The 27,564-nt window shown below is 42.1% G+C and overlaps 1 protein-coding gene across 1 annotated transcript in view; it reads left to right on the forward strand.

Moving 5' to 3' along the window:
- LOC138974552 (uncharacterized) overlaps window positions 1–27,564 on the forward strand; it is a 315,190-nt gene that overhangs the window by 198,685 nt on the left and 88,941 nt on the right. Inside the window, exons 50-51 of the mRNA XM_070347269.1 lie at window positions 22,941–23,115; window positions 26,891–27,078. Coding sequence (XP_070203370.1) covers window positions 22,941–23,115; window positions 26,891–27,078 — 363 coding nt within the window. The remainder of the gene's footprint in view (window positions 1–22,940; window positions 23,116–26,890; window positions 27,079–27,564) is intronic.

A 27,564-nucleotide genomic window follows, 5' to 3' on the forward strand; every position in this document is an offset into this window, starting at 1 on the left:
CACATTGCTTCTTGTGTCATGTATTGTGTTGCCATGGTCATAACCATCACATTGCTTCCTGAGTCCTGCATTGTGTTGCCATGGTCATGACCATCACATTGCTTCCTGTGTCCTGTTTTGTGTTGCCATGGTCATAACCATCACATTGCTTCCTGTGTCCAGGAGGAGAAGAAGCAACAGGAGGCGGCGGAGAGACGTCAGGGCCTGGAAGCAGCCAAGACTCACGTCGTCGACAGTCCCATGTGTGGGCTGGCTCTGCCGACCGCTCTGGTCAGTAGTCAGTTTAATCGTTGTGCTATCTGGTCAGTATAGTCAGTTTAATCACAGTGCTGTATGGTCAGTAGTCAGTTTAATCACTGTGCTGTATGGCCAGTAGTCAGTTTAATCGTTGTGCTGTCTGGTCAGTAGTCAGTTTAATCACTGTGCTGTCTGGTCAGTAGTCAGTTAATCATTGTGATGTCTTGTCGGGAGTTAGTTTAGTCACTCACTGTGGTGTCTTGTCAGTAGTCAGTTTAATCGTTGTGCTGTCTGGTCAGTATAGTCAGTTTAATCACTGTGGTGTCTTGTCAGTAGTCAGTTTAATCACTGTGCTGTCTTGTCAGTAGTCAGTTAAATCATTATGCTGTCTGGTCAGTAGTCAGTTTAATCGCTGTGCTGTATGGTCAGTAGTCAGTTTAATCACTGAGCTGTCTGGTCAGTAGTCAGTTAAATCATTGTGCTGTCTGGTCAGTAGTCAGTTTAATCACTGTGCTGTCTGGTCAGTAGTCAGTTAAATCATTGTGCTGTCTGGTCAGTAGTCAGTTTAATCACTGTGGTATCTTGTCAGTAGTCAGTTAAATCATTGTGCTGTCTTGTCAGTAGTCTGTTTAATCATTGTGCTGTCTGGTCAGTAGTCAGTTTAATCATTGTGCTGTCTGGTCAGTAGTCAGTTTAATCGCTGTGCTGTCTTGTCAGTAGTCTGTTTAATTGGTGTGCTGTTTGGTCAGTAGTCAGTTTAATCACTGTGTTGTTTGGTCAGTAGTCAGTTTAATCACTGTGCTGTCTTGTCAGTAGTCAGTTTAATCGCTGTGCTGCCTGGTCAGTAGTCAGTTTAATCATTGTGCTGTCTGGTCAGTAGTCAGTTTAATCGCCGTGCTGTCTTGTCAGTAGTCAGTTTAATCACTGTGCTGTCTTGTCAGTAGTCAGTTTAATCGCTGTGCTGTCTGGTCAGTAGTCAGTTTAATCATTGTGCTGTCTGGTCAGTAGTCAGTTTAATCACTGTGCTGTCTTGTCAGTAGTCAGCTTTGCTTCGCATTGCTTCTTGTGTCCTGTATTGTGTTGCCATGGTCATAACCATCACATTGCTTCCTGTGTCCAGGAGGAGAAGAAGCAACAGGAGGCGACGGAGAGACGTCAGGGCCTGGAAGCAGCCAAGACTCACGTCGTCGACAGTCCCTTGTGTGGGCTGGCTCTGCCAACCGCTCTGGTCAGTTGTCAGTTTAATCGTTGTGCTGTCTGGTCAGTATAGTCAGTTTAATCACTGTGCTGTATGGCCAGTAGTCAGTTTAATCACTGTGCTGTATGGCCAGTAGTCAGTTTAATCGTTGTGGTGTCTGGTCGGTAATCAGTTTAATCATTGTGGTGTCTGGTCAGTAGTCAGTTAATCATTGTGATGTCTTGTCAGGAGTTACTTTAGTCACTCACTGTGGTGTCTTGTCAGTAGTCAGTTTAATCGCCGTGCTGTCTGGTCAGCAGTCAGTTTAGTCATTGTGCTGTCTGGTCAGCAGTCAGTTTAATCGCTGTGCTGTCTTGTCAGTAGTCAGTTTAATCATTGTGCTGTCTGGTCAGTAGTCAGTTAAATCGCTGTGCTGTCTGGTCAGTAGTCAGTTTAATCGCTGTGCTGTCTGGTCAGTTGTCAGTTTAATCACTGTGCTGTCTGGTCAGTAGTCAGTTTAATCGCTGTGCTGTCTGGTCAGCAGTCAGTTTAATCACTGTGCTGTCTTGTCAGTAGTCAGTTTAATCGCTGTGCTGTCTGGTCAGCAGTCAGTTTAATCGCTGTGCTGTCTGGTCAGTAGTCAGTTTAAACATTGTGCTGTCTGGTCAGTAGTCGGTTTAATCGCTGTGCTGTCTGGTCAGTAGTCAGCTTTGCTTCACATTGCTTCTTGTGTCATGTATTGTGTTGCCATGGCCATAACCATCACATTGCTGCCTGAGTCCTGTATTGTGTTGCCATGGTCATGACCATCACATTGCTTCCTGTGTCCTGTATTGTGTTGCCATGGTCATAACCATCACATTGCTTCCTGTGTCCTGTATTGTGTTGTCATGGTCATAACCATTACATTGCTTCCTGTGTCCTGTTTTGTGTTGCCATGGTCATAACCATCACATTGCTTCCTGTGTCCTGTATTGTGTTGCCATGGTCATAACCATCACATTGCTTCCTGTGTCCTGTTTTGTGTTGCCATGGTCATAACCATCACATTGCTTCCTGTGTCCTGTATTGTGTTGCCACGGTCATAACCATCACATTGCTTCCTGTGTCCTGTATTGTGTTGCCATGGTCATAACCATCACATTGCTTCCTGTGTTCTGTATTGTGTTGCCACGGTCATAACCATCACATTGCTTCCTGTGTCCTGTATTGTGTTGCCACGGTCATAACCATCACATTGCTTCCTGTGTCCTGTATTGTGTTGCCATGGTCATAACCATCACATTGCTTCCTGTGTTCTGTATTGTGTTGCCATGGTCATAACCATCACATTGCTTCCTGTGTCCTGTATTGTGTTGCCATGGTCATAACCATCACATTGCTTCCTGTGTCCTGTATTGTGTTGCCATGGTCATGACCATCACATTGCTTCCTGTGTCCTGTTTTGTGTTGCCATGGTCATAACCATCACATTGCTTCCTGTGTCCTGTATTGTGTTGCCAAGGTCATAACCATCACATTGCTTCCTGTGTCCTGTATTGTGTTGCCATGGTCATGACCATCACATTGCTTCCTGTGTCCTGTATTGTGTTGCCATGGTCATAACCATCACATTGCTTCCTGTGTTCTGTATTGTGTTGCCACGGTCATAACCATCACATTGCTTCCTGTGTCCTGTATTGTGTTGCCATGGTCATAACCATCACATTGCTTCCTGTGTCCTGTTTTGTGTTGCCATGGTCATAACCATCACATTGCTTCCTGTGTCCTGTATTGTGTTGCCACGGTCATAACCATCACATTGCTTCCTGTGTCCTGTATTGTGTTGCCATGGTCATAACCATCACATTGCTTCCTGTATCCAGGAGGAGAAGAAGCGACAGGAGGCGGCGGAGAGACGTCAGGGCCTGAAAGCAGCCAAGACTCACGTCGTCGACAGTCCCATTTGTGGGCTGGCTCTGCCGACCGCTCTGGTCAGTAGTCAGTTTAATCGTTGTGCTATCTGGTCAGTATAGTCAGTTTAATCACTGTGCTGTATGGCCAGTAGTCAGTTTAATCACTGTGCTGTATGGCCAGTAGTCAGTTTAATTGTTGTGGTGTCTGGTCAGTAGTCAGTTTAATCATTGTGCTGTCTGGTCAGTAGTCAGTTAATCATTGTGCTGTCTGGTCAGGAGTTAGTTTAGTCACTCACTGTGGTGTCTTGTCAGTAGTCAGTTTAACCTTCGCCGGCACTCGTGGGTCCGTGCGGACCCAGAAGGGTGTTTGATTGCAAATATCTCTTAAACGAGTTGGAATTTTTTAATGAGCTTTTAGAAATGCCTCAGACACCCAACAAGCTATCATCTCCTAAAAGCTCATTAAATTTCAGTGATAATTAATTAATTAATTAATGGTCAAATTTAGACTACACACGGAAGCATTCGTGGGGACGTGCGGACCCATACTTCTCAAAGAAGGAAAATTGTGCAAACCCTTCCGTGGCACTCGTGGGGCCATGCAGACACATAATATTTTAATTGTTCTAAATACTGTGTATAATTAAGTAATTATCACTGAAATGTAATGAGCTTTTAGGAGATGATAGCTTTTTAGGTGTCTGAGGCATTTCTAAAAGCTCATTAAAGAATTCCAACTCGTTTAGGAGATATTTGCAATCAAACACCCTTCTGGGTCCGCACGGACCCACGAGTGCGTCCGTGTGTAGTCGATAACGAGTGCCGGCGAAGGTTAATCATTGTGATGTTTTGTCAGTAGTCAGTTTAATCATTGTGCTGTCTGGTCAGTAGTCAGTTTAATCATGTGGTTTGATGTTCTACTGTTTCTTGCTTTTATATCCGTGGCCCCTACAAAGATTTCCTTGTTACTTAAAACGACAGTAACATCTTGAATGTTGTGGCACCTTGCAGAGTCGGAAGAACCATCTGAAGAAATGTACGTCCAACCTGGATGTGGAGACCGACCAGCTGCTGTCTGCTGTAAAAAGACAGGAGGAGAAACATAGTACTGATGCCCCCGCCGACCTAGCTCGAATGGTCATGGATCAAAGCCCCACCACCACATCAAGGTAGGTACGGGAGGATGTTGGAAGATGTTCATTTCCATTCTAGAGGTGTGTACATAGGATTGACAACTCTTGTATTGGTGGATATGTAGGTTTTCACATCCCTTCAATATATAGGCATAAAAGTGGGTATTTCTCCTCTGTGCCTGTGGACTGGTGGGTTGGTAGATATTCACATCCAAAGATAGGTGAGTAGGTAGACACTCACTCCAGACAGCATGGTAATCCGGCTAAGAAGATGAGTCGTTTGTTGGATGGGTAGGTAATTAGCTCAATCCGGAAGGGTGGGTAGGTAAGAATGCACATCCAGAGATAGTTGGGGAGGATGATAAGTATTCATTCATCCTGTAGAGGTGGAGAGGTAGGGATTTAATCTCTTTTTATACCAGATAGACATCCACTCTCCTTTTGTTTTGGTAACATTTTTCAGTGAATGTAAACAAGTTGCTGTAGGCTGTATTTTTAGAAATCTCGGCTAAAAGTGTTCTTGCAGGAATGCTTATGACCGGGTGTGTGGTAAACATAAAATGTTACAATAATGTTGACTGGTAAGCAGTGTTTGAACAGCTGAAATGAAGACAGTGAGATTGTGGCACACTGTTTTCAACCCTTTGTTATTAAGTGATTATTTTTAAAGTTTGTCAGCAATTTTTCACCAAAATTAATAAACAAAATTATATTTTCACTATGTAACTATAATAACATGCTGACCTATCTTAAACTCTCTTTTTTCTAATGTAAATCTTGACATATTCAAGTACATTTTGTTTTTTAGGGTGTGAGTCTACTTTTGATGCTCACATTGTGGCACTGAATCATACCTATCGTGTTGACTTTTGGCACAACATCAGCATACCGCTAGTTTTACAGACACAACACAGCGGAGCTGAGCTAGTAGAGTGAGCAATGTCTTTTTCCCTTCTGTTTTCAGAATGACACGATTGAAGAATCCTGAATCAGATGACCTGGCTGATGAACAGGACTATGAAACAACGTCCATGGTGGGGTCTTCTTCATCGGAGTGGCTGCCAAGTGACCCTGATACACATGACAGTGATTATTATGTCAGTGATTCTGAAAGCATACGGGTTAGTGAATCAGAAGAATCAGTTACTGATGAAATAATGTATCCTATGCTTGGTGACTGCGTACACAAAGATAGTGAGCCAAAATCAAATCCACAGCCTGATGCATTGACAACTAAGACCTACCAACAGCATGATGGACCTACTTCTGTCACGTGTCCACAGCCTGATGAACTGACTTCTGTGGCGTGTGCACAGCCTGATGGACCGACTTCTGTGACGTGTCCACAACCTGATGAACCGACTTCTGTGGCGTATCCACAGCCTGATTCAGAGTGTACTTCGGGCGGGTTGAAAAGGTACTGTTGCATGTTTCGCCAGAAGTTGAATACAAAAATGTCAACGCACCTCACGCGTTGTCATGCTCTAGAACCAGAGGTTTCGGCAATACTGAAAATGAGAAAAGGGCATCCAGATCGGAGAAACGCCTTTATTAAGTTACAGGATGAAGGTGATTATCATTATAACTGCAAAGTTCTCAGGGATAAAGAAGGACCGCTGATTCCAAAATACAGAAAGAGAATAGAACCTACAACACAACCAGACTATAGGGCATGTCCTCACTGCAAAGCTATTTATCGCAGACAGCTTTTGTCCAAACATGAACTAAACTGCCCACAAAGATCTTGTGATTCAAAACGCTTGAAGAAAGGACAGTGTGCCATCATTGGCAGGCTATTGCTTCCCCTGCCTCCTGATGTCAGTTCATCATTTTTCGCAAATGTTTTGTCCAAACTTAAGAAAGATGACATTGGGCGTATTGTCATGGCAGATTCCTTGATTCTGAGATATGGCGAGAGACTATATTCCAGAAGAGATTGTGAAGAGCACACATATGGTCAGATCAATGGCCGTTTGAGAGAGCTCGGGAGGCTTTGTCTACTACTAAGGAAGAACACATCAATGCAAGTTGCAAACTTAACTCAGGCCATTGACCCAGCCAATTTTGACGCAGTGTTGAAGTCAGTTCGAGAGCTTGGTGAATTCGATCAAACAGCAAACATGTATAGCAAAGGTGCTCTTGTCATGAAAATTGGGTACAGCTTGAAAAAGTGTGCACAAATCATGAAAGCAGAGGCAATTAAGACCAATGATAATGACACCCAAAACAAGTGTGAGCGGTTTGAGGCTTTGTACTCCAGTGATTGGTTCGATGTGATATCTGCATCCGCATCACAGTCGATCGGAAGAGCGAGGATGAACAAAACAAAGCTCCTGCCTTCTGTCAAGGATGTTGAGAAAGTCAACTGTTTGCTGGAGAAAGACATGCGTAGTGACTCATATGTTACTCTTGCAAAATCAACTCTTGCATCTGTTACTGTCTTTAATCGCAAACGTGGCGGAGAGGTGCAAAGAATGAAACTCTCAGATTATGAGCGCAGTAAACAGAGGAGTACAAACCCACCTGAAGAAGAACTTTTGGCAGACTTGACTGAAACTGAAAAGAAACTTGTCAACATCTTTCACAGGGTTGAGATCAGGGGGAAATTCAACAGAGCAGTTCCAATACTTTTGACACCAAGCATGGTGGAAAGTGTGGAGTCGCTGATTGCCATGCGTTCCCTCATGGACTTACACTCGCCTTACCTGTTTATCACAGCCACTGGTCAAAGGCCGTACCGTGGTCCACGAGTGTTGCAAGAGTATGCCAATGCTGCCCAAGTCTCAGATGCGTCATTATTCACTGCAACAACATTGCGCAAGCAATTGGCCACACTGAGTCAGGCTATGGCTATCTCTGAGTTAGATCAAGATATGCTTGCCACATTCTTGGGTCATGACCTGCGAATCCATCGTAGCATCTACAGACAAACCCTTGATGTAGTGCAGAAAACTAAAGTTGCCAGCTTTTTGCTCAAGGTAAATCGAGGAGTTGATCTTCCGAATATGTCTGATGTCTGTGTGAATGACGAGGTTCTTGAAACAGAACAGCTGGGTGCAGATGACACTGAAGACAAGTCAGAGGATGAAGATCAGCTGGATATTGGCTTGCAAGAGTCAGCAAACAATGATCAAATGTCTTCCTCTCAGGCAGCAAGAGCTACACACCTTCCTACACCCAAAACAACAAGCAGAAGGACTGTGAGACCAACTCGTGCAAAGAGATCTTGGACTGAAGATGAATCAAAAGCTGTCCAGAAACATTTGTCACATTGTTTTGTCCTGAACAGAGTTCCTCAAAAACATGAGTGTGAGCAAGCTTTGGCTTCTGAACCAGTGTTGAAAAACAGAAAATGGACTGACATAAAGTTTTTCGTTTATAACTTGCAGAAGAAAAAGTTGCGATAAATGAATGGTCCTGTTGGTTGCTTATGGAAATATGCCTCCAGTATCACTTGCAGTCTTGTTAAAGGACCTCATAAAACTGGCCTTACTTTATTTCAGTATGATTTTGTTAGTCTCTTTTTGTTCCCTGGTTTGTTTTGTATGCCTCTTACCAACATGTAAGCAAGGCGAGTTGGTGCCACAGGCAGCATGAACTTGGAGTTGTGTGCTTTGGGGGAGAGCAAGAGTTACTAAACTTGTTTAAAATTGATATTTTTCTCACCCGCCTCATTTACAAATTCCATTCAGTGTAACTAGATATTGATAATTGAACACAAGAGCGTGTTGTATTGTCTCATCCAAATGACTTGTATATATTTGACCTTTTATAGTATTTGATACATGTGCAAGTGCATTTCTTTTATTGTGTGTTTCTCCTTGAAGTTGAACTTTTATGGATTGGCACATGTACGGTGTAAGCCCGATAAGGCTGGCATGAAAATGTGGTGTGAAGTGTACTGTACAGTTGGTTTTATGCAGCACAGATTTTGGCTGTGCCATACATTTTGATGTTTGGCTGCAGTGTATATTTGGTTTAGGCGATAAACGGATGGTCCTACCTCCCCACCCGGGTTAGGGGGGAAGAATTTATCCGATGCTCCCCAGCATGTCGTAAGAGGCGAAGAGGCGACTAACGGATGCTGTTTCTCCTTTTACCCTTGTTAAGTGTTTCTTGTATAGAATATAGTCAATTTTTGTAAAGATTTTAGTCAAGCAGTATGTAAGAATTGTTAAGTCCTTTGTACTGGAAACTTGCATTCTCCCATTAAGGTGATACATTATATTGTACTACGTTGCAAGCCCCTGGAGCAAATTTTTGATTAGTGCTTTTGTGAACAATGGTGTGAAGTGTATTGTACAGTTGGTCTTATGCAGCACAGTTAGCTGCGTCTTACATTTTGATGTCAGGCTGCAGTGTATGTTGGGTTCAGGCGATAAATGGATGGTCCTGAGATGGGTTTTTTGGTCTTGTCTTCTCTCTCCAGACTTGGATACTTTTTTTGTTGCAATGATTATAAATGAGGACGAGGATGATTCAAGATGATGCTATAAAGTTCTGTTCCAGTCTAAGACAAGGCTGTACTCTACGCTACCTTTTATAATCTATCCTGGCTTCAACCAGGCCTGAGAGATACAGACACCTGCAGTTTTGGTCAGGCAATTTGAGCAACTCTTGGAGACTCATCCATTAAGTGGATGAAACTCCACTGTGTAGCCCCAAGTCTTCCCATTTGAGCCCATAGCATATATTCAATTGTGGGTAAGAGTCAGAGCCAAACAATTTCATAATATATATATATATGTGTGTGTGATAAGACTGGTACTCACCACCATCCACCCCCAAATCCACGACGCTAGCCACAGAGGCTGGTTATGATGCACAATATTTTATTTGTTTACATATATATATATGTGTGTGTGTGTGATGTGCAAGAGCTTTGATGTTAATAACCATAACAAAATTATATTATTTTGATTTGATTCTATTGGCCCAATTTTGATGCCATTTAACATGAGATAAATTTTCTTGACTTGCCTGTGACACAAATGTTGATATGTTAATAATGACACTTTAACGATGCTGTTAAGAACGGTTTATATTCTTTCCTTGTTGATGTAATGGACCCTTTGTGATGGTGTTTAGCCAAGATTGATACAAAATCAAGCTTTCTTGACTGTTATGGTCCGATTTGACAGAATATAGTGTATCTGAAAATGACCTTCATGACAAATAAAGGAGGTGGAGAGAGAGGGACAGCTACAGGTTCTGAAAGCCTAGGTTGTGATTTGTACCTATTCACCTCTCTAAAAGCAGCTTAGTTTTCTCGGCCAGGAGAGCCTTTTGAGGACATTCAACTATTGGGAAGTACCCAGAGGAGTAAACTTCCTCCCCCCCCCCCCCCCCCCCCACCACCCACCGAAGGCTGCAGCAAGCCAAGCTACTATGTTCATTTGTTTTCCTGGGTAAATATTTTGTCAATGCATATTTGTTCTCAATAATGTCAGGGAAACATTGTTGCCATGGGAGATTATTTGTATGTATACTGTACTGACAGTGACACAAACGACAGCTGGAGGAAACTGGTGAACGTTATTCAGTGTCTCAATGACTCTTCACAGAGTTAATGGAGAAGAGAAAGATGATGATCAAACAATTAAATCGTGTAAACTGAAATTAGATGTTGAACACAACAGCTTGGTGTATTGTTGTATCCAAATCACTCTACTGCAATTTATCTTTTTATTGTATTGATGTGCAAATATAATTTGTATTATATGTTTTTCCTTGAACAATTGTGGATTGCTGAATGCACATAATGTGCAATGTTGGCATGACAATTTTGTGTGAGATTCACTGTCGAGTTGGTCTTATAGCCTTGATATGGCCCCAAGTGGTCAGCTAGGCTTAAAGCGGGTCCTTAATCAACAGGTAACACCAGACACAGAACAGTTTGCTCATTGAAGTTAGCAAAATGTTCGGTGTTCGTGCATGCTGTGTGCCGTGTTGATTAAGAGCCCGCTTTATGCATCATGATTTGATTTGAGTTGGTCTTATGCAGCACAGATTTTGGCTGCGCCATACATTTTGATGTTAGGCGATAAATAAATGGTCGTGAGATGGGTTTTTTATAGTGAGAAGTGTATTGTACAGTTGGTCTTATGCTGACATTTTGATGTCAGGCTACACCATGTTCAGGCGATAACTGGATGGTCTTGATATATTTTTGTGTGTCGACATCTCTTTCCAGAATTGAAGACTTGTTTTCTTAAACTATTATGGATGACCTAAATGCACATAACGTTGCCATAATAACTTGGTATGAGATCCACAGTAGAGTTGGTCTTATAGCCTTGATGTGGCCCCAGCTGGTCGACGAGGCTTAAAGCGGGTTCTTAATCAACACCAACATGGAACACGGAACAGTTTGCTCTTTAAAATTAGAAAAATGTTCTGTGTTCTGTGTGCCGTGTTCCTGGTTGATTAAGAGCCCACTTTAAGCAACATGATTTGATTTGAGTTTGTCTTATGCAGCACAGATGTCAGCTGCATTCATACATTTTGATGCTAGACTGCACTGTAGATTTGGTTTTACTTAAGGTGACAATGCTCATTTATTTTTGAGTTTGTTTGTTTGTTTGTTGTTCATTTGGGATCGTAGGCTCCAATTATCTTTCAGATTGTTTTGTTTTTATATAAAGTTTGTCCAAGTTCAAAAAGAATTGCAAAAATCACGGTAACTTTGGTCAAATGCTGTACATGTGCTAACACTCAAAAACTTCTGTCATTATTGTAGTTACAGGTAAAATTAGCGCAGTTTTAGTTTATTCAGTGTTTCTTGCTTGAAACATTTCTAAAAAGGTTATAATGGTTCAAAGGATCATCACAGTTGTCCCTCTGTTTGGACAGTTTTGGTTACATTAAGACATTGTTATATTTGGTTCGTTGCTTGATGTACATATAACGGTCAATAAAATATGTTTAATACATTTGTTCTGCTTTTTTTTTTCATTCTTGTATGGAAGCGTGACAGAGAGACCGTTTTTACTTTTTGTTTGTCAGCAATTGATATTGATGTGTGAACTAGTAACTAGGTTTAGCTTGATGCTAGTTGTAAATACAACAAAATCATGATAACAATTTAAAAAATATATGAATGAGAATTATTGTAAACGCTAAAAAAAAAACAAGCTTGATGAGAAAGTGAAGGATGGGGGCAGGTGGGGGGGGGGGGGGGGTCTCACTCTGCGTCATCCAGTGGCATTAACCCTGCATTGCTCACTGCGACTCCCAATGCCTGGCCATCTCCCCGCACACTGTCAAAGCCCCAATATCAGCATAGGTTTAAACAGTTTTTATCCATATATTTGTTCACAATTGCTTATTTTAAGTGCTGCTTGAAAGCTTAATTTACATATTATATATATACAAGTCACAACTATTGACATAATTATTAAGAAACCAAAATTCAATGATCCTAGATTAGTTTCAGCATTGACATGGAACTGTCAATATAAAACCGACAGGAAGACATCAACCTGAGTAGACTAAACTACTCCTCTGGTGGAGTTTACTTGAGCTTGTTCTGATTGTAAGTACCCAGGACACCCACCACCTACTAAGTCCCTATTGACAACATTAATTGCTTTGTCACAGAGCCAACTTCAATGAGTTCCCCTCTTACGCCCTTCCCCCACCTCAAATTCTGGATGGTGCAATCACGTCCCTCGAATGACAGTGCTCAGTCCTGAATTTACCAGTATTGGCTATCCCGATCAGAACTAAACCAGGCCACATACATGGAGAGGAAATCAAAGCTGAGGTCACCAGGAGAACAGCGGTCTAACTAATTCTAAGGGACACCGAGCCTGAGACTTCTTTTCATGATGATCAATGAATATGATGATATGGTCTGAGACTACGTGACAGGGTTGTATACTGAGCATCCTCTCATGATTTATCCCGGCACCAACCAGGCTCAAGACAGACACCTGCAGTGTTGGTCAGTAGACTGCGTAACAGGGCTGTACTCTTCCCTTCCTCTCATAATATATCCCGACATCAACCAGGCTTAAGACACACATTAGGCTGCAGAAGACGACCCTGTAAGTTTCAGCAAAATCCATTCAGTTTCACGAAAATCGGTCCATAACTTATCGGGTTATGTGATAACCAAACAAAGTAACAGGAACGTATTCGGCGGAGCTAATAAACGGACAGACTTTCAGCAACGAAAACAGTCATAATCTCGTGCGACAAAATGTTGTCGTGGGGCTTACTTGTCCACTTTGGTTGTTCAGGGAGTGTGTACAGAGCCCCACTTGTTCAAAGAAACCCGGTTTTTCAGACATTAATAACATCTTTAAAAAAGTGAATCCAACTTTCCGTTTTCAATTGTTGCTATCACAAGACATAGTTTTACATGTGTGTTGAAGATGAAGGTTGTAAATGTATTATAAATAGGGGAACCCAGTTTGCCTAAGTTTGACAAGGAACCCAGTTTGGCGGAAAGGAACGTATGTGTGTGTGTGTGTGTGTGTGTGTGTGTGTGTGTGTGTGTGTGTGTGTGTGTGTGTAGAGCGATTCAGACTAAACTACTGAACCGATCTTTATGAAATTTGACATGAGAGTTCCTGGGTATGAAATCCCCGAACTTTTTTTTCATTTTTTTGATAAATGTCTTTGATGACGTCATATCCGGCTTTTCGTGAAAGTTGAGGCGGCACTGTCACGCCCTCATTTTTCAACCAAATTGGTTTAAATTTTGGTCAAGTAATCTTCGACGAAGCCCGGACTTCGGTATTGCATTTCAGCTTGGTGGCTTAAAAATTAATTAATGACTTTGGTCATTAAAAATCTGAAAATTGTAAAAAAAAATAAAAATTTATAAAACGATCCAAATTTACGTTTATCTTATTTTCCATCATTTGCTGATTCCAAAAACATATAAATATGTTATATTCGGATTAAAAACAAGCTCTGAAAATTAAATATATAAAAATTATTATCAAAATTAAATTGTCCAAATCAATTTAAAAACACTTTCATCTTATTCCTTGTCGGTTCCTGATTCCAAAAACATATATATATGATATGTTCGGATTAAAAACACGCTCAGAAAGTTAAAACAAAGAGAGGTACAGAAAAGCGTGCTATCCTTCTTAGCGCAACTACTACCCCGCTCTTCTTGTCAATTTCACTGCCTTTGCCATGAGCGGTGGACTGACGATGCTACGAGTATACGGTCTTGCTGAAAAATGGCAGCTACTTGACTAAATATTGTATTTTCGCCTTACGCGACTTGTCTTTTTAATTGGTCTAAGGTGTCACAAGACGTGAGAAGACATGAGAGGAAGAATTCGCGCGCTTTCTCTCGCTGTCTCTGTCTCTGTCTCTGACTCTGTCTCTCTCTCTCTTTGTTTATCTGATTATGTAATGTCATTGTAGGTGCGTCATCTTTCTTTTGCGTCATTGCAAATTTGTTCAGCATCGATCAGTAATGCTGACTGTGTTAGCAACGGGGGATCGGAGTGGGAGGTGTTACGTGCTGCCTATCTTGATGTTAATGACTGTTATAGATCTCTCTCTCTCTCTCTCTCTCTCTCTCTCTCTCTCTCTCTCTCTCTCTCTCTCTCTCTCTCTCTCTCTCTCGGGTGCTCTCTCTCTCGAGGGTGCTCTCTCTCTCGAGGGTGCTCTCTCTCGAGGGTGCTCAGTCTCTCTCTCTCTCTCTCTCTCTCTCTCTCTCTCTCTCTCTCTCTCTCTCTCTCTCTCTCTCTCGGGGTCAAGGTCGACCACGAATGGCGCAGGAGGGAAACATTTTCACAGTGCAGACAAGATGGATATTTTTCAAGTTCAAAGTGGCTATATCAAAGTTTGAGTCTCCAGAACTATACAAGTGAAAGTCTAAAGTGATTGTGTGCAGAAATCTACTGAAAATGATCGAGGTAGGACTTTGGAGGGCCAGTATTGGTCGTTTTCATCTGGCTTGTGTGGCAAAACATTTCTTGAACCGGCTTTGTGCTCAGCCCGTGTATGGCGACAGTTCTGAAATCAGTGTCAGCGACGTGTGCATTACTTGGGGATGCCTTGTTTTTCTTGCGAACATCGTGTGCTGCTTCAAAGATGTTGCGGAAAGTGCTTTTAGTGCGCCATTCCCACCCCTGGGAACTGTGACTTATAATTCGTCAACAGTGACTGGCCATTTGTCAGTGCCAAGTGATGACCTTGTACACCTGTCACCGATGGCGGTGACCTTCCCGCACGTGCATCACGCGCCATCTTTGTGCCTGGCAGTGATTGCCTTCGCGATACGACGCTTGAGATTGAGCAATGACGTAGAGGAAAACCCTGGGCCTGCTGTCAGTGGCAGTAGCGAAAGTAGTGGTGGTGGTGCGGAGTCAACTGCAGTGGCAGATAGCATCAAACACTTAGAGCAGTCGTTGCAGCAGAAGCTGGATGTCGTTCTGGCAACCATGCAAACACAGGCGGACATTCTCAAACGACAAGAAGACATGCTTAGAAAACAAGATACATTGATGAAGAAATTTGGGGATGAGCAAGAGACAATGAAAAAGTCCCTCAAGAAGAACGAACAGTCGATCTCCAACCTCTCCTCACAACAAGACGATCTGTATCGTGTGGTGACTAGCCTCGAGGCAGAGGTTGACAGGCTGGAGGGGTTTTCCCGTCGCAACAACGTCAAGTTTTTCGGAATACCAGAAGAAGTTGGCGACACCAATGCTGACTGTGTTGTTGCAGTGAAAAACGTTCTTGACACCTACATTCCTCAGAAGCAGTGGGAGCCTGACGTCATTGAGCGAGCGCATCGCCTCGGCAAACCCAACCCCAAGAATCCCAACCCCCGCCCTATCATTGCCAAGTTCCAACGTTGGGGCGATGCGATGCGTCTCATGAAAGACCGTGAGGCACGAAGCGACATGGAGCACGACAACCTGAGAGCGGCCCAAGATCTCACCAGACGGCAGACCCAGAAGCTGAAACAGCTGAGGGAGGAGGGGAAGACGGCCTACTACACAAACGGCAAGCTACGCTTCCATGACAACCCCAGAAACAACGATGATCGCCGTGCTGACAACCGCCGGCCGGGTGGCCCCGGTTTGTTGACAAACACCGACTCGGAGACGCCCCCTGATCACGAGCAGCGTCAACCAATCAGCGAAGTAGAAATAGAGCGTGACGTCAGTGACACTCAGGGTCACAGCCGTGACACTGAAGAAAATTCCGGTCGAAACTACGGGCAGAGTGACGCCAGAGATAAGCGTGTGACCCGCTCAGCCAATCGGCAGGGCCACAAAGACATGACATTGGGTGGCGATAGTGGAGGTGGTGGGTACTCGGCCTACACTCGCAACGTGCGTGGAACTCCCACCCGTGCAGGAAACAGCGAATAGGGGCGTGGCCAAGGCTATGACAATGCAAACAAACAAGACACACAAGCACATGACAAAAACACACCTGATGTAAATAATGTTGCAACAGCAAATAAGGACAAATTGAATACTTCTTTTTCATTTCTTTGTTGGAATATAAATGGGTTGATTGCCAAGCTAACTGACCCTGATTTTGTTGATTACATAACTTCTTTTGATGTTTGCTTTTTGTCTGAAACCTTTACTTTGCCAAGCTTTGACTTCAGTACCTATTTTAGTGATTTCATTGTTCTTCATTCACCAGGTGTGAAACTGACCAAGATGGGCCATGTTTCTGGTGGAACTGTTATGTTGATTCGTAAATGTCTGTCAGATTTTGTTGAGACTATTGATACCAAGAGTGAAAATGTTTTGTGCGTAAAACTTTCAAAAGAATTGTTTGGTTGTGAGAAAGACATGATGTTTATTGGTCTGTATAATCATCCAGTGGGCAGTGTGTACTATGATAAAAAAAGATTATGATTGTACTCTAGAAATGCTAGAACAGTTTATTTTGTCTTTAATGGAAGCTGGCAGGGATGTGTACTATCTACTTGGAGGTGATTTGAACGCCCGAATAGGGGATTGGTGTCTTGAATGTGTTGATGAAGAAGATGATGATGAGGATGGTAATGTTTTTAAAAGAAAATCACAAGATGTTTTGACAAATAACTTTGGTAAAATACTGATTCAGTTTTGCTGCATGTTTCACCTTGTACCTCTGCATGGATTAGTACAACCAGGTTTCGATGATAAATTCACTTTTGTGTCTGAAAGAGGAAATAGTACTATTGATCACTTTTTGTCTTCAGTTGATTTTGTTGAATATGTAAATATGTTTTCTGTTGTCAACCGCATTGAGTCTCATCATATGCCTGTTCGGCTAGATGTGTGTGCTGCCCTAAAAATTGACGCTGATGTAGACAGTGAGAATAAGACTAGTTCAGAGAAACTGACTTGGGATTCCTCCAAAGCTAGTGTATTTTTAGATTTTCTTTCTTCACGTGAAGGTCAAACTGCCATCGATGACGCTGCTGCATGTATTGATGATAACTCTGACGCTGCCTTGACAATGTTTGTAAACACGCTTTTAGAAGCGGGTCGGTGCATGCGACGCACGGTGTTTTTTGGAGGCCGTCAGCGTCGTACGAGCCGATGGTTTGACACAGAGTGTAGGGAGGGAAAACGTGAAGTTAATAGATTACTTAGTCGGTACTCTCGCACTAGAAAGGTTGAGGATAAACTACAGTATTTGCAAAAAAAGATCTGAATATCTAAATATGATAAAAGAGAAAAAGAAAGCATATAGAAAATCAGTACAAGATTTTTTACTAGAAAACAGAAAAAATCCTTCCATGTTCTGGTCAACGGTAAAGCGGTCTCGCCCAAGGGAGAGAAACCGTGCTTCTATAAATATCGATGTCTGGAAAGATCACTTTGAAAACATTTTGGGACAGCACACAGCTTCAACGCCTGAACAAAACGAAAATGTAATAAATGAAGAAAGTGAGGAAAATGTACATATTTATGAATTGGTTGAACAAATTTCGTTAGCTGAGGTAAAACAAGCCACTCGAAAATTAAAAGCAGGGAAAGCTTCTGGTATTGATGAAATACCAGCAGAATTTCTAAAAGCAGCTGAGGATATTGTTGCCCCTTTTCTCACTAAGTTCTTTAACCGTGTTTATGACACTGGTGTGTTTCCTAAACAATGGAGTCAGTCCGTGATAGTTCCTTTACTGAAAAAGGGTGATGTATATAATCCTGGAAATTATAGGGGCATTTCCCTCCTGAGTACTATTAGTAAAGTTTTTACTTCTATCCTAAATAGGCGTCTGTATAAATGGGCAGAGAGTGAACACAAGATATGTGAAGAACAAGCTGGTTTTCGAAAAAACTATTCAACTATTGATCATCTTTTTACACTTGTGACTATGATTAAGAAATGTCTGTATGGACAAAGGAGAAGTAAACTGTACGTTGCTTTTATTGATTATTTGAAAGCTTTCGATTCTGTAGACAGGGATAGTTTGTGGGTCGTTCTTCAAAAAATAAAAACTTCGACGAAAATGCTCCGTATGCTACAAGGGATTTATGATTCTGTCCAGTCATGTGTAAGATGGGGCCCTGCAGTGTCTGACTTTTTTTAATGCCCTGCCGGGGTGAAACAAGGCTGCATGTTGTCTCCCCTGATTTTTTCCCTGTTAATTACTGAAGTAGCCGATATAGTAACCTCAAATGGAAGGCATGGTGTTCAGTTTTTGCCTGGATTACAAGAAATTTTTTTGCTTCTTTTTGCTGACGATATTTGTTTGATTTCTACAACACCTGCTGGACTACAAAACCAATTGAACAATCTTGAACAAGCCTCCTCTGCCCTTGGCCTCAGTGTAAATTTAAAGAAAACAAAAGTAATGGTTTTTCGGAAAGGCGGTCATCTATCTAAGACAGAAAAATGGTTTTATCAAGGTAAACCTATGGATGTTGTAAACAGTTATAAATATTTGGGTGTCACATTGACAACAAATTTATCATTTGACATTGCTTTAGAAGAATTTGCAGGCAGAGCAAGTGGTAGAAATCATGAAAACAATGTGGAACTTAGGTAGCATGGATGTTAGTGTATTTTTTAAATTGTTTGATGCGCTAGTAAAACCTATGCTTTTGTACGCCTCTGAAATATGGGGTATCACACGCTTTCGTTCTGTTGAATCTCCGCATTTGTTTGCTTGTAAAAGATTTTTGAATGTTTTACCAAGAACCCCAAACGCGATGGCATATGGAGAACTCGGTCGTTTCCCTTTATTCATCGACAGTACTGTCAGCGTTATCAGGTACTGGCTAAAGCTGCAGAACATGTTTTTGGTTAGATTACCTAGACAAGCGTACGAGATGGATAAAAAAAAGATTTTCAAGGTTACCCGGAAATGAGGTTGATTTGCAAAATTAGGCGTGCTCGGTAAAGCGTTGTTTGGATATGTGTGGGTTTTCCTTTGTATGGCTGAATGGTGGTGTTGTTCATGAAAAAGCTTTTTTGCGTGCGTTTAGACAGCGTTTGATTGACTGCTATAAGCAGGAATGGTTTGGTAAGATAATGGAAAGTGATAGATTTTCAACGTATAGTTCGTTCAAGTCTTTATTGCAGCCGGAAAAATACCTAACAGATATCACACTTACTAAATTTAGAAACATTTTTGTCAAACTACGCCTAGGTATTATTGACCTGAATGGAAACAAACGCTATAGTGCTGTACCAAACACGTGCCCGTTTTGTCCTGCTGTGGAAAACGAAATACATTTTCTGCTACATTGCCCAAAATACCAGGATCTACGTGTAAAATATATTTTGAAATATTTCACTGACAATGTACATGTACCACCCTTGATTTTTTTGCTGCAAAATGAGAGTATATACAATAATAGAGCTGTAGCCATGTATTGTTATTATGCCATGAAAATGTTCTGCGCGAACTTAGAATCCGGTTTCATTCTAGAATGGACCGGGTCCAGGTTGGAATTCTAACCCTGCGCAAGTACAGGGGTGCCATTCTAGAATGAAACCCTTGTTGCTGGTCCATTCTAGAATCGGCCGTGCGCAAGGTTGGAATTTGGGTCCAAGTTGGAATAGTCATTTCAGTTAGACTATCACACAGCCAAAGCCACAAATGTGGATTTTCTGTTTGTTTTTGTTTTTTGTATGTTTGGTTGGGTTTTTTTTTCGGGTTTTTTACACTTTACTCAAAGACATCGTGAATTGGGATTGTGATGTTCTGAAAGTGATTACGATTTTGAGAGACACTCAGCACTGATCGCTACGAACGGAAATTTCCGGACTGACAGTGTTTTGCCGATCTCGCTTGTAACTTTTAATCTTATTCATATACATGAAGTTGGTCTTCTGAATTGTGAAGATATAATGTCAACTTTTTTTTAAACCTGTGACAACAGCTCTATAACTCACTCTGTCCTTCTGTTGGTCTGTCTGTCGGTTAGTCGGTCTGACCGTCTGTCTGTCTGTCTGTCAAAAAAATTGTCAAAAAACCGGACATTTCCGAGAGGGAGACAGCGCTGACATTGCAAGCGGCCGCAACCGGCTCTCATCACAAAAACAACTGCCCTGCAAACATTACCGCCCTGGTAGTCCCCCTTGCTATGGTCTGCCTTTGTTTATTGCGTACTCAGGAGTGTCAACTTTCTTGACATGACATGACATCGCAAGATCGCCAAAGGATTTTTTTCAGGGGTAGACAAATCAGCCCCATTTTATCAAAGGGAAGGTGCAGGTGGAGATAATTCAAGGGAAGACAACTCTTGTCTTACCTACAAACATTACGGCCCCCTTTATTCAAGGGTTTCATTCTAGAATGGCACCCCTGTACTTGCGCAGGGTTAGAATTCCAACCTGGACCCGGTCCATTCTAGAATGAAACCGGATTCTAAGTTCGCGCAGAACATAAACACGTGATGAAGAAATTTCAAACAGGCAATTGTTGCTATGACTGATACTTTGAGACAAAATTTGTAAATTTTCGTGCCACGATATATATTTTTTTTTGTTTCTGTACAACCATGAAATTTTGTTGTTGATTTTTATTCCTATTTTTTCCTGTGTCTTTTGTAAACCCCCATGCGTATATGCCGGTGGCCTCGCATTAAATTTCCTGCGTTCCTGCGTTCTCTCTCTCTCTCTCTCTCTCTCTCTATCTCTTTCTCTATCTCTCTCTATCTCTCTCTCTCTATCTCTCTCTCTCTCTCTTTTTGTCTCTCTCTCTCCCTCTCGTTCTCTCTCTCTCTCTCTCTCTCTCTCTCTCTCTCTCTCTCTCTCTCCTTGGACGATGAACGTTCGGTTCTAGACCTGTCTCACTTCCTATAACGAGTGTTTGACTTTTGATTACATAATCATAATATAAAGTAAATACATTCTTATTGGTATAATGTGCCTATTTTTGTGTGTGTGTACGAAAAGCGACTGTGCGAATACATTAATCATCGGTATAATGTTCTTAATTTTGTTTATATCCGTACGTATTGGTATTATCTGTGTACCTTTTTGATTGCGATTGACGTGAAAACAGAGTAGCGTAATGCATAGTTGGTGTGAATTACGAATGTGCATGATTTTAGATTTTGATCTGAATTTCAATAAATGTGCTTAAATTTAACATAAATGACAAAGAATATTGGCTGTTTAATGCATGTACATTATTTGATTTTACTTAAGTGTATATATTATAGCTATTTTCATTTTTTGGGTCAACGTTGTTTTGATTGTTACAGTTTTATTTTCACCTCGGTGGTCTTGTTAAGATGATCACGTGCTACATGCACACGAAAAGGCAAGAATGATAATGATTGTGTTCAGGCTTGTATATAAGGTTGTTTTCTAATCATTTAATATGTTTGCAACTTCTCATGTATACTAACCTGTAGACCCTCACCCCCATAGCCTCCCCTTGCAATGAACTTTGTTTATGCAATAAAATGTCTTACGTCTCTCTCTCTCTCTCTCTCTCTCTCTCTCTCTCTCTCTCTCTCTCTCTCTCTCTCTCTCTCTCTCTCTCTCTCTCTCTCTCTCTCTGTGTCTCTCCAGGGGCGGATCCGGCCCCTCTCTGCCGGGATCGGTGGGCCGGATGGTAGCCCGCTACCGTGGGGGTTGGGGGTTGCAGAGAAGCAACATTTGGAGTTATCGGATCGTAAAAAAAGCACAAAACATCGACATTAAAGGTGGTGGGGGGCTATAAAAACATAACAAAACAAGAGCTGAGACATTCACCTAATATAACTTGATATTACTGGCAAATTTAGAAGGACAATGTCCCATGGTACACAACCGCTGGCAATCAAATATTGTCGCGACGTGCAACCACGCTCGTCCATGGTGTGCAACCGTCAAACTGACTGGTGTCTTTACATATCCGTAAAATATGAAGTAACCATGTAACATTCGCTAATACAATTTAACCCAATGGCCAATAAATAATCATTGATTACATCTTAATTGTCTGTAGCTTTGTCCGAAAGCTTGTTTTTTGGTGGTGAAGGTTGAAAGTCAAAGTTTACACAAATTCGCTTGAACAAGTGTAAATAATCACAGTTTAACATTCCCACGTAAATGCAATCAATGAAAAAATCGATGATGTGATGCTACAATACCTAAGTTCAAAGTGTAAACAAAAGTTATATGATAATCTACTAATTAAGAGAAGAGATTTGTAATTTTGTAGAGAAACTCACCTCGCGTGTCCTGATCCCGCGGCTTTTAGTCGATGCAACCGATCCCGCGGCTTTCAGTCGACGCAACCGTTTATACGGCGTGGTCCATGTCACCAGCCTTTATACGCTTAGAAATAGACAAATGCATGAAAATACTCTGTCGGAATTATACCAAAAAGTTATGGTTTGTGAAAGCAGGGTTCATAAAGGTGGTGCCTTGACGCCCTTCCCACTTGATTGTTCTCAAGAAGTAATACCAGCGAGTGTTACGTTGCCAGCTCTAAAGGAAGGAGGGTGCTTGATTTTCTCTTCATAACGCCTTGACTGAGCGCAATAACTATCGGGGGCCCGGTAGCTCAGTTGGTAGAGCACTGGACTTGTGATCGGAAGGTTGCAGGTTCAAATTCGGGCCGGGACGGACACGGGTCAACTTTATGTGCAGACCCAGGAACGGAAGCCATGTCCCACCACCGTGTCACCACGATGGCATGTGAAAGACCTCGGTCATTCTGCCATAAGTGCAGATGGCTCATACCACTGAAACACGCATACATTTGTGTAACTCGTCAAAAGCCGTGTGGGCGTAAAACTCGAATCATATAACCCATATCTTGTCCTTAAGAGGCGAACTTTTTGGCCTGTAGAACAGTATAAGCATTATCTCTTTCCTACGGAAGCCATGTCCCACCCCCGTGTCACCACAATGGCACGTAAAAGACCTCGAGTTTCCTTCGTGCAGACGCGTGTGTATCTCATCAAAAACTGTGAGGGCGTAAAACTTAAAATATCATATAATCCATATCTGGTCCTTAAGAGGCGAAATATTTAGCCTGTAGGACATGAAACATTGTCTCTTTCTTTCAATCACTATCAGCACTAATCTGTTCTCATATAGTTGTCTGTTATCACTTAGGTTGTGGCTACACTGTCCGTGCTACAGCTGGTCTCCAGTACGGTCATGTTGCAAGCCCCAATTACCCCCAACACTACCGGGAGGGAATTGACTGCACGTGGTACTTGCTGAATTTCCCTAGGCTGGACTTGTTCGTCTCAGATCTCTCCACCAGGAAAGGACGTGCAGACGAAAAGTAAGATGGACAAAAAGCCAGACTGACACACCGATTTATTTTTGCAGATACTCACGGACTAACGAACACACGCTCGCACAACGACATACACAAACATGCGATGCGATCGCACACACACATACACACATACGCACACACACACACACACACACACACACACACACACACACACATACATACATACATACACACACACACACACACACACACACACACACACACACACACACACACACACACACACACACACAGCCCCGACACACACACACAGAGCCAAGCACTCGAAATACCGTAAAGTACCTTGTAAGCGCCCAGTATCGAGTAAGCGCCCACCCCCCACTTTTAGTCCAAAACCGTGCATAGGGTATAGTACCTTGTAAGCGCCCACCCCCCACTTTACACCATTGAAATCAGGGGAAATAAAAATTCCGCACTTGATCTGCTAGTTTTGTTAATGATATCCCTTTCTTGCAAACCCTATCACGTGTGTCTGCACGCCTTAGATCTAAACGCCTGCAAGTCAATGATTACAAGATGCCGCGGATCAAATCGTACACTGTTGCATTTAAGCTGTCAGCTCTTGACTATTTGGATAATAACGCCAATGGAAACACACACACACACACACACACACACACACTCACACACACACATACACACCCACACACAATACTCCCCCTCCTCTCTCTCTCTCTCTCTCTCTCGCTCTCTCTCTCTCTCTCTCTCTCTCTCTCTCTCTCTCTCTCTCTCTCTCTCTCTCTCTCTCTCTCTCTCTCTCTCTCTCTCTCTCTCTTTCCACCGAAAACAGTCTTTGGCCAAGTAAAATAGACTGCTGCCCATATCAGTCCAAAAGACGTACCCCTTGTTCAAGGGAAACAGAGACACAGTGCGGCAGCGGCACCTCTGCAGACAAGAAAAGGATGCGACGACATTTGTCTCCCCCAAGCTCTTCTAATGACAATACGAACAAGAAAAACAATGGAAGATGAAAAAAAAGAAGATATGATTACGAAGTGATCAAATATCACATTTCTTATTGAAAACTGCTCGTGCACAGGGTGTAGTACCTAGTAAGCGCCCACCCCCTACTTTGGGTCGGAATTGGTGCGCAGGGGGGGTGGGCGCTTACAAGGTACTTTACGGTAAATACTGTTGTATACGCACATATTCACGTGTACACACACACACACGCACGCAAGCACGCACGCACGCACACACACACACACCCACACACACACACACACACACACACACACACTCACTCTCTCTCTCTCTCTCTCTCTCTCTCTCTCTCTCTCTCTCTCTCTCTCTCTCTCTCTCTCTCTCTCTCTCACTCTCACTCTCTCTCTCTCTCTCTGGCAACAGGTCGAACATTTGGGCTGCCACTTGACACTCTTTGTTTGGCTTTTCTTTTTGTTGATTTTGTTTTAATATATATATATATATATATCCCATGAGCTGCTTCTTTGTCTGTGTTACTTCAGTATGGGTATATATGTTGTATTTTTATAGCTCAATAAATGCATCATGGACTCCAAAAAATATATGATAGTGCAGATTCCGATTTGGGCAAAGATCTACTTTCCTCCCGACCTTTGACCTCGCGCCGAACAATGTGACACATTTGTATGAAGTTCCAAAATCGTATCGCACGGCTCAGAAAACCATATCAGTTGCACGCAAAAATGAATCTCGGAACTGATCTGATGTATGGGATGCAATAAACAAACGTTTCTTTCATTATGAAAGCAATGCAGGTCGAAAAAACGAACATTCAACTTACAAGATACACAGATGCTAGCGAACGATCGAACCTCTGTTTGCTATTCGTGTGTCGACAAGCATCGCTACCATAGGAACAATCCAAAAAAGAATATGCAACACAACAGAAAGAAAATGTGTTCCCTCAATACTGTTTCGAACGTTTTCTCCGTGTCCCTGTCTACTGCAGACCGGTTTACAAGAACATACTCTGTTACATACAGTACGAAACACTGCCAGTGCCATGAAAACCAAAACAAAAGAGTAGTCTCCCTTGCACCCGGACAGCACACAGATAAAAACTAGAGTTTAAGCTGGCACAACCTTAATCCAATCAGAAATATGCTTAAAGGTAGAGTGTAATACACTCTTAATTGCTTTGCTGCTAAAGAGTTCTATCCGCAGTTTTATTAACCCGTGCATAACACTAGTTTGAACAGTCGAACACTATCACAATGCCAATGGTTGCAAACGAGTACCCTCCCTTGCATCGTACCAGACGACTGTTTATCTACCGAGAAGCGTCCTTTGGCTTCGCTTCGTTATCAAACATCGGCTGTTTCACGAATTTTGCGAGCAAGTCTACTCTTTTGCCTGGCTCTGCAGTAAGTCCACATTGGCGATGAAGGTATCCAAGAACTTAACATGTGTGTATTTTTCCGTAATCCAGTCATATTCCTTCAAAATGCAATCAATCGGCGGTGACAGACTTGGGTCCTGTTTTCCTCACACCCATACCAGTTTAGGTTTATCCATGCAAACACACTCGCAAAACAAAAGAATTGTGCGCTTCAACTAAATGGATTTCTATACGACTTCATTACTTTCTTGCAACTTATGAACCTTTTTACTTAAAGCTTTTAAATGGTCTGAAAGTAGTGTTACCGCGTACTTATCGATGCACTCATTCGTTTTATTTTTTCAGCGACGGTCACTTAGTTTGAGGTTGCAAAAGGGCCAAGTCTCGCTGGCACCGCAACAGTGCTGCTAGTAGTCAACACTTTGTGTGTGATGGTAGAATGGGATATACAGATTACAACACTCGTGGTTTTTTATATGGCTTGTATTTCAGTCAAGACCCAGCGGGAATATCAATCGAGATCCACTCGCCAGAGGCTCGTGTCTCCCGATGATATGCATCCATCAATCAATCAATGACGCTTATATCGCGCATATTCCGTGGGTACAGTTCTAGGCGCTCTGCAGTGATGCCGTGTGAGATGAAATTTTATACGGCCAGTAGATTGCAGCCATTTCGGCGCATATTTACCTTTCACGGCCTATTATTCCAAGTCACACGGGTATAGGTAGACAATTATTAACTGTGCCTAAGCAATTTTGCCAGGAAAGACCCTTTTGTCAATCGTGGGATCTTTAACGTGCACACCCAATGTAGTGTACACGGGGGGAGGGTTCGGACACTGAAGAGAGTCTGCACACAAAGTTGACTCTGAAATAAATTTCCGCCGAACCTGGGATCGAACTCACGCTGACAGCGGCCAACTGAATACAAATCCAGCGCGCTACCAACTGAGCTATATCCCCGCCCCGAGACCCGCTGGGTCTTGACTGAAATACAAGCCATATAAAAAACAACTCGTGTTGTAACCTATACATATATATATATATATATATATATATATATATATATATATATATATATATATATATATATATATATATATATATATATATATATATATATATATTATAATTTATATTATATATTATATTATATTGTTGACCCTATATTAGGACTAGGGCTGGATGTAAAAAAGCAATATTCTTGCTTATCTATTACCCTCGATAATAAAGATTTCTCTCTCTCTCACTCTCTCTCTCTCTCTCTGTCTCTGTCTCTCTCTCTCTGTCTCTCTCTCTCTCTGTCTCTCTCTCTCTCTCTCTCTCTCTCTCTCTCTCTCTCTCTCTCTCTCTCTCTCTCTCTCTCTCTGAGACACACACACGTGACGTTGTTAAGTACATTCGATAGCGTTGTCTCTTTATAATCATGCAGATTGATGACTTGCAAGAGAGACCAGCATCATACGATCTCAGAGCTAGTGGACAATGGAATAGACGTTCTGGAAATATCACGTGGATATTCTAAGAATGGGGCACAACCCGTCAGTTATGAACCCTTCTCTCTGCTTTGTGGTGACATTTTCCTCGGCAACATGAAAGTTGACCACAGAGGCTTCTTAGGTAATGTATGAAAACTGCATTAACATTTTGATTGTCGGTTGTTTGAAAGTAAAACGTTGTTTATTATTCAACACTTCCATTCCTGGGTGTTCCTTAAAAAAATAATACGTAGGTAGTTTATCAACACTTTGACTCCTTCTTGATCGTTAAGAAGTAAAATATGGGTAATGCATCGACACTTGCATTGCTTGTCTGACTGACTGAGAGATTAGGATATAATCAAACTGATGCATAAACAGTGTTCTTTTTGTGTTGTTGAAAACTTGACCAAAGGTGGAATAAATAGGTTACACACTTCGTGTTAGTGGATTTTAAACACTGATGGTCTTAGTTCGCGGTCATGGAAAGCAGACCTGGAAATCCATACGAGTTCACCATATGTTGTACGCTTGGTTGTCTAAAATACGATTAGTACGGTCGGTGGAAACAAAATACGACGAGAACAATACCTACAATACTTTTCTTCACAAGCACATCCCGAAGACG

This window comes from Littorina saxatilis, linkage group LG8 (genome assembly GCF_037325665.1).
Source record: "Littorina saxatilis isolate snail1 linkage group LG8, US_GU_Lsax_2.0, whole genome shotgun sequence".
NCBI classification, from domain to species: domain Eukaryota; kingdom Metazoa; phylum Mollusca; class Gastropoda; order Littorinimorpha; family Littorinidae; genus Littorina; species Littorina saxatilis.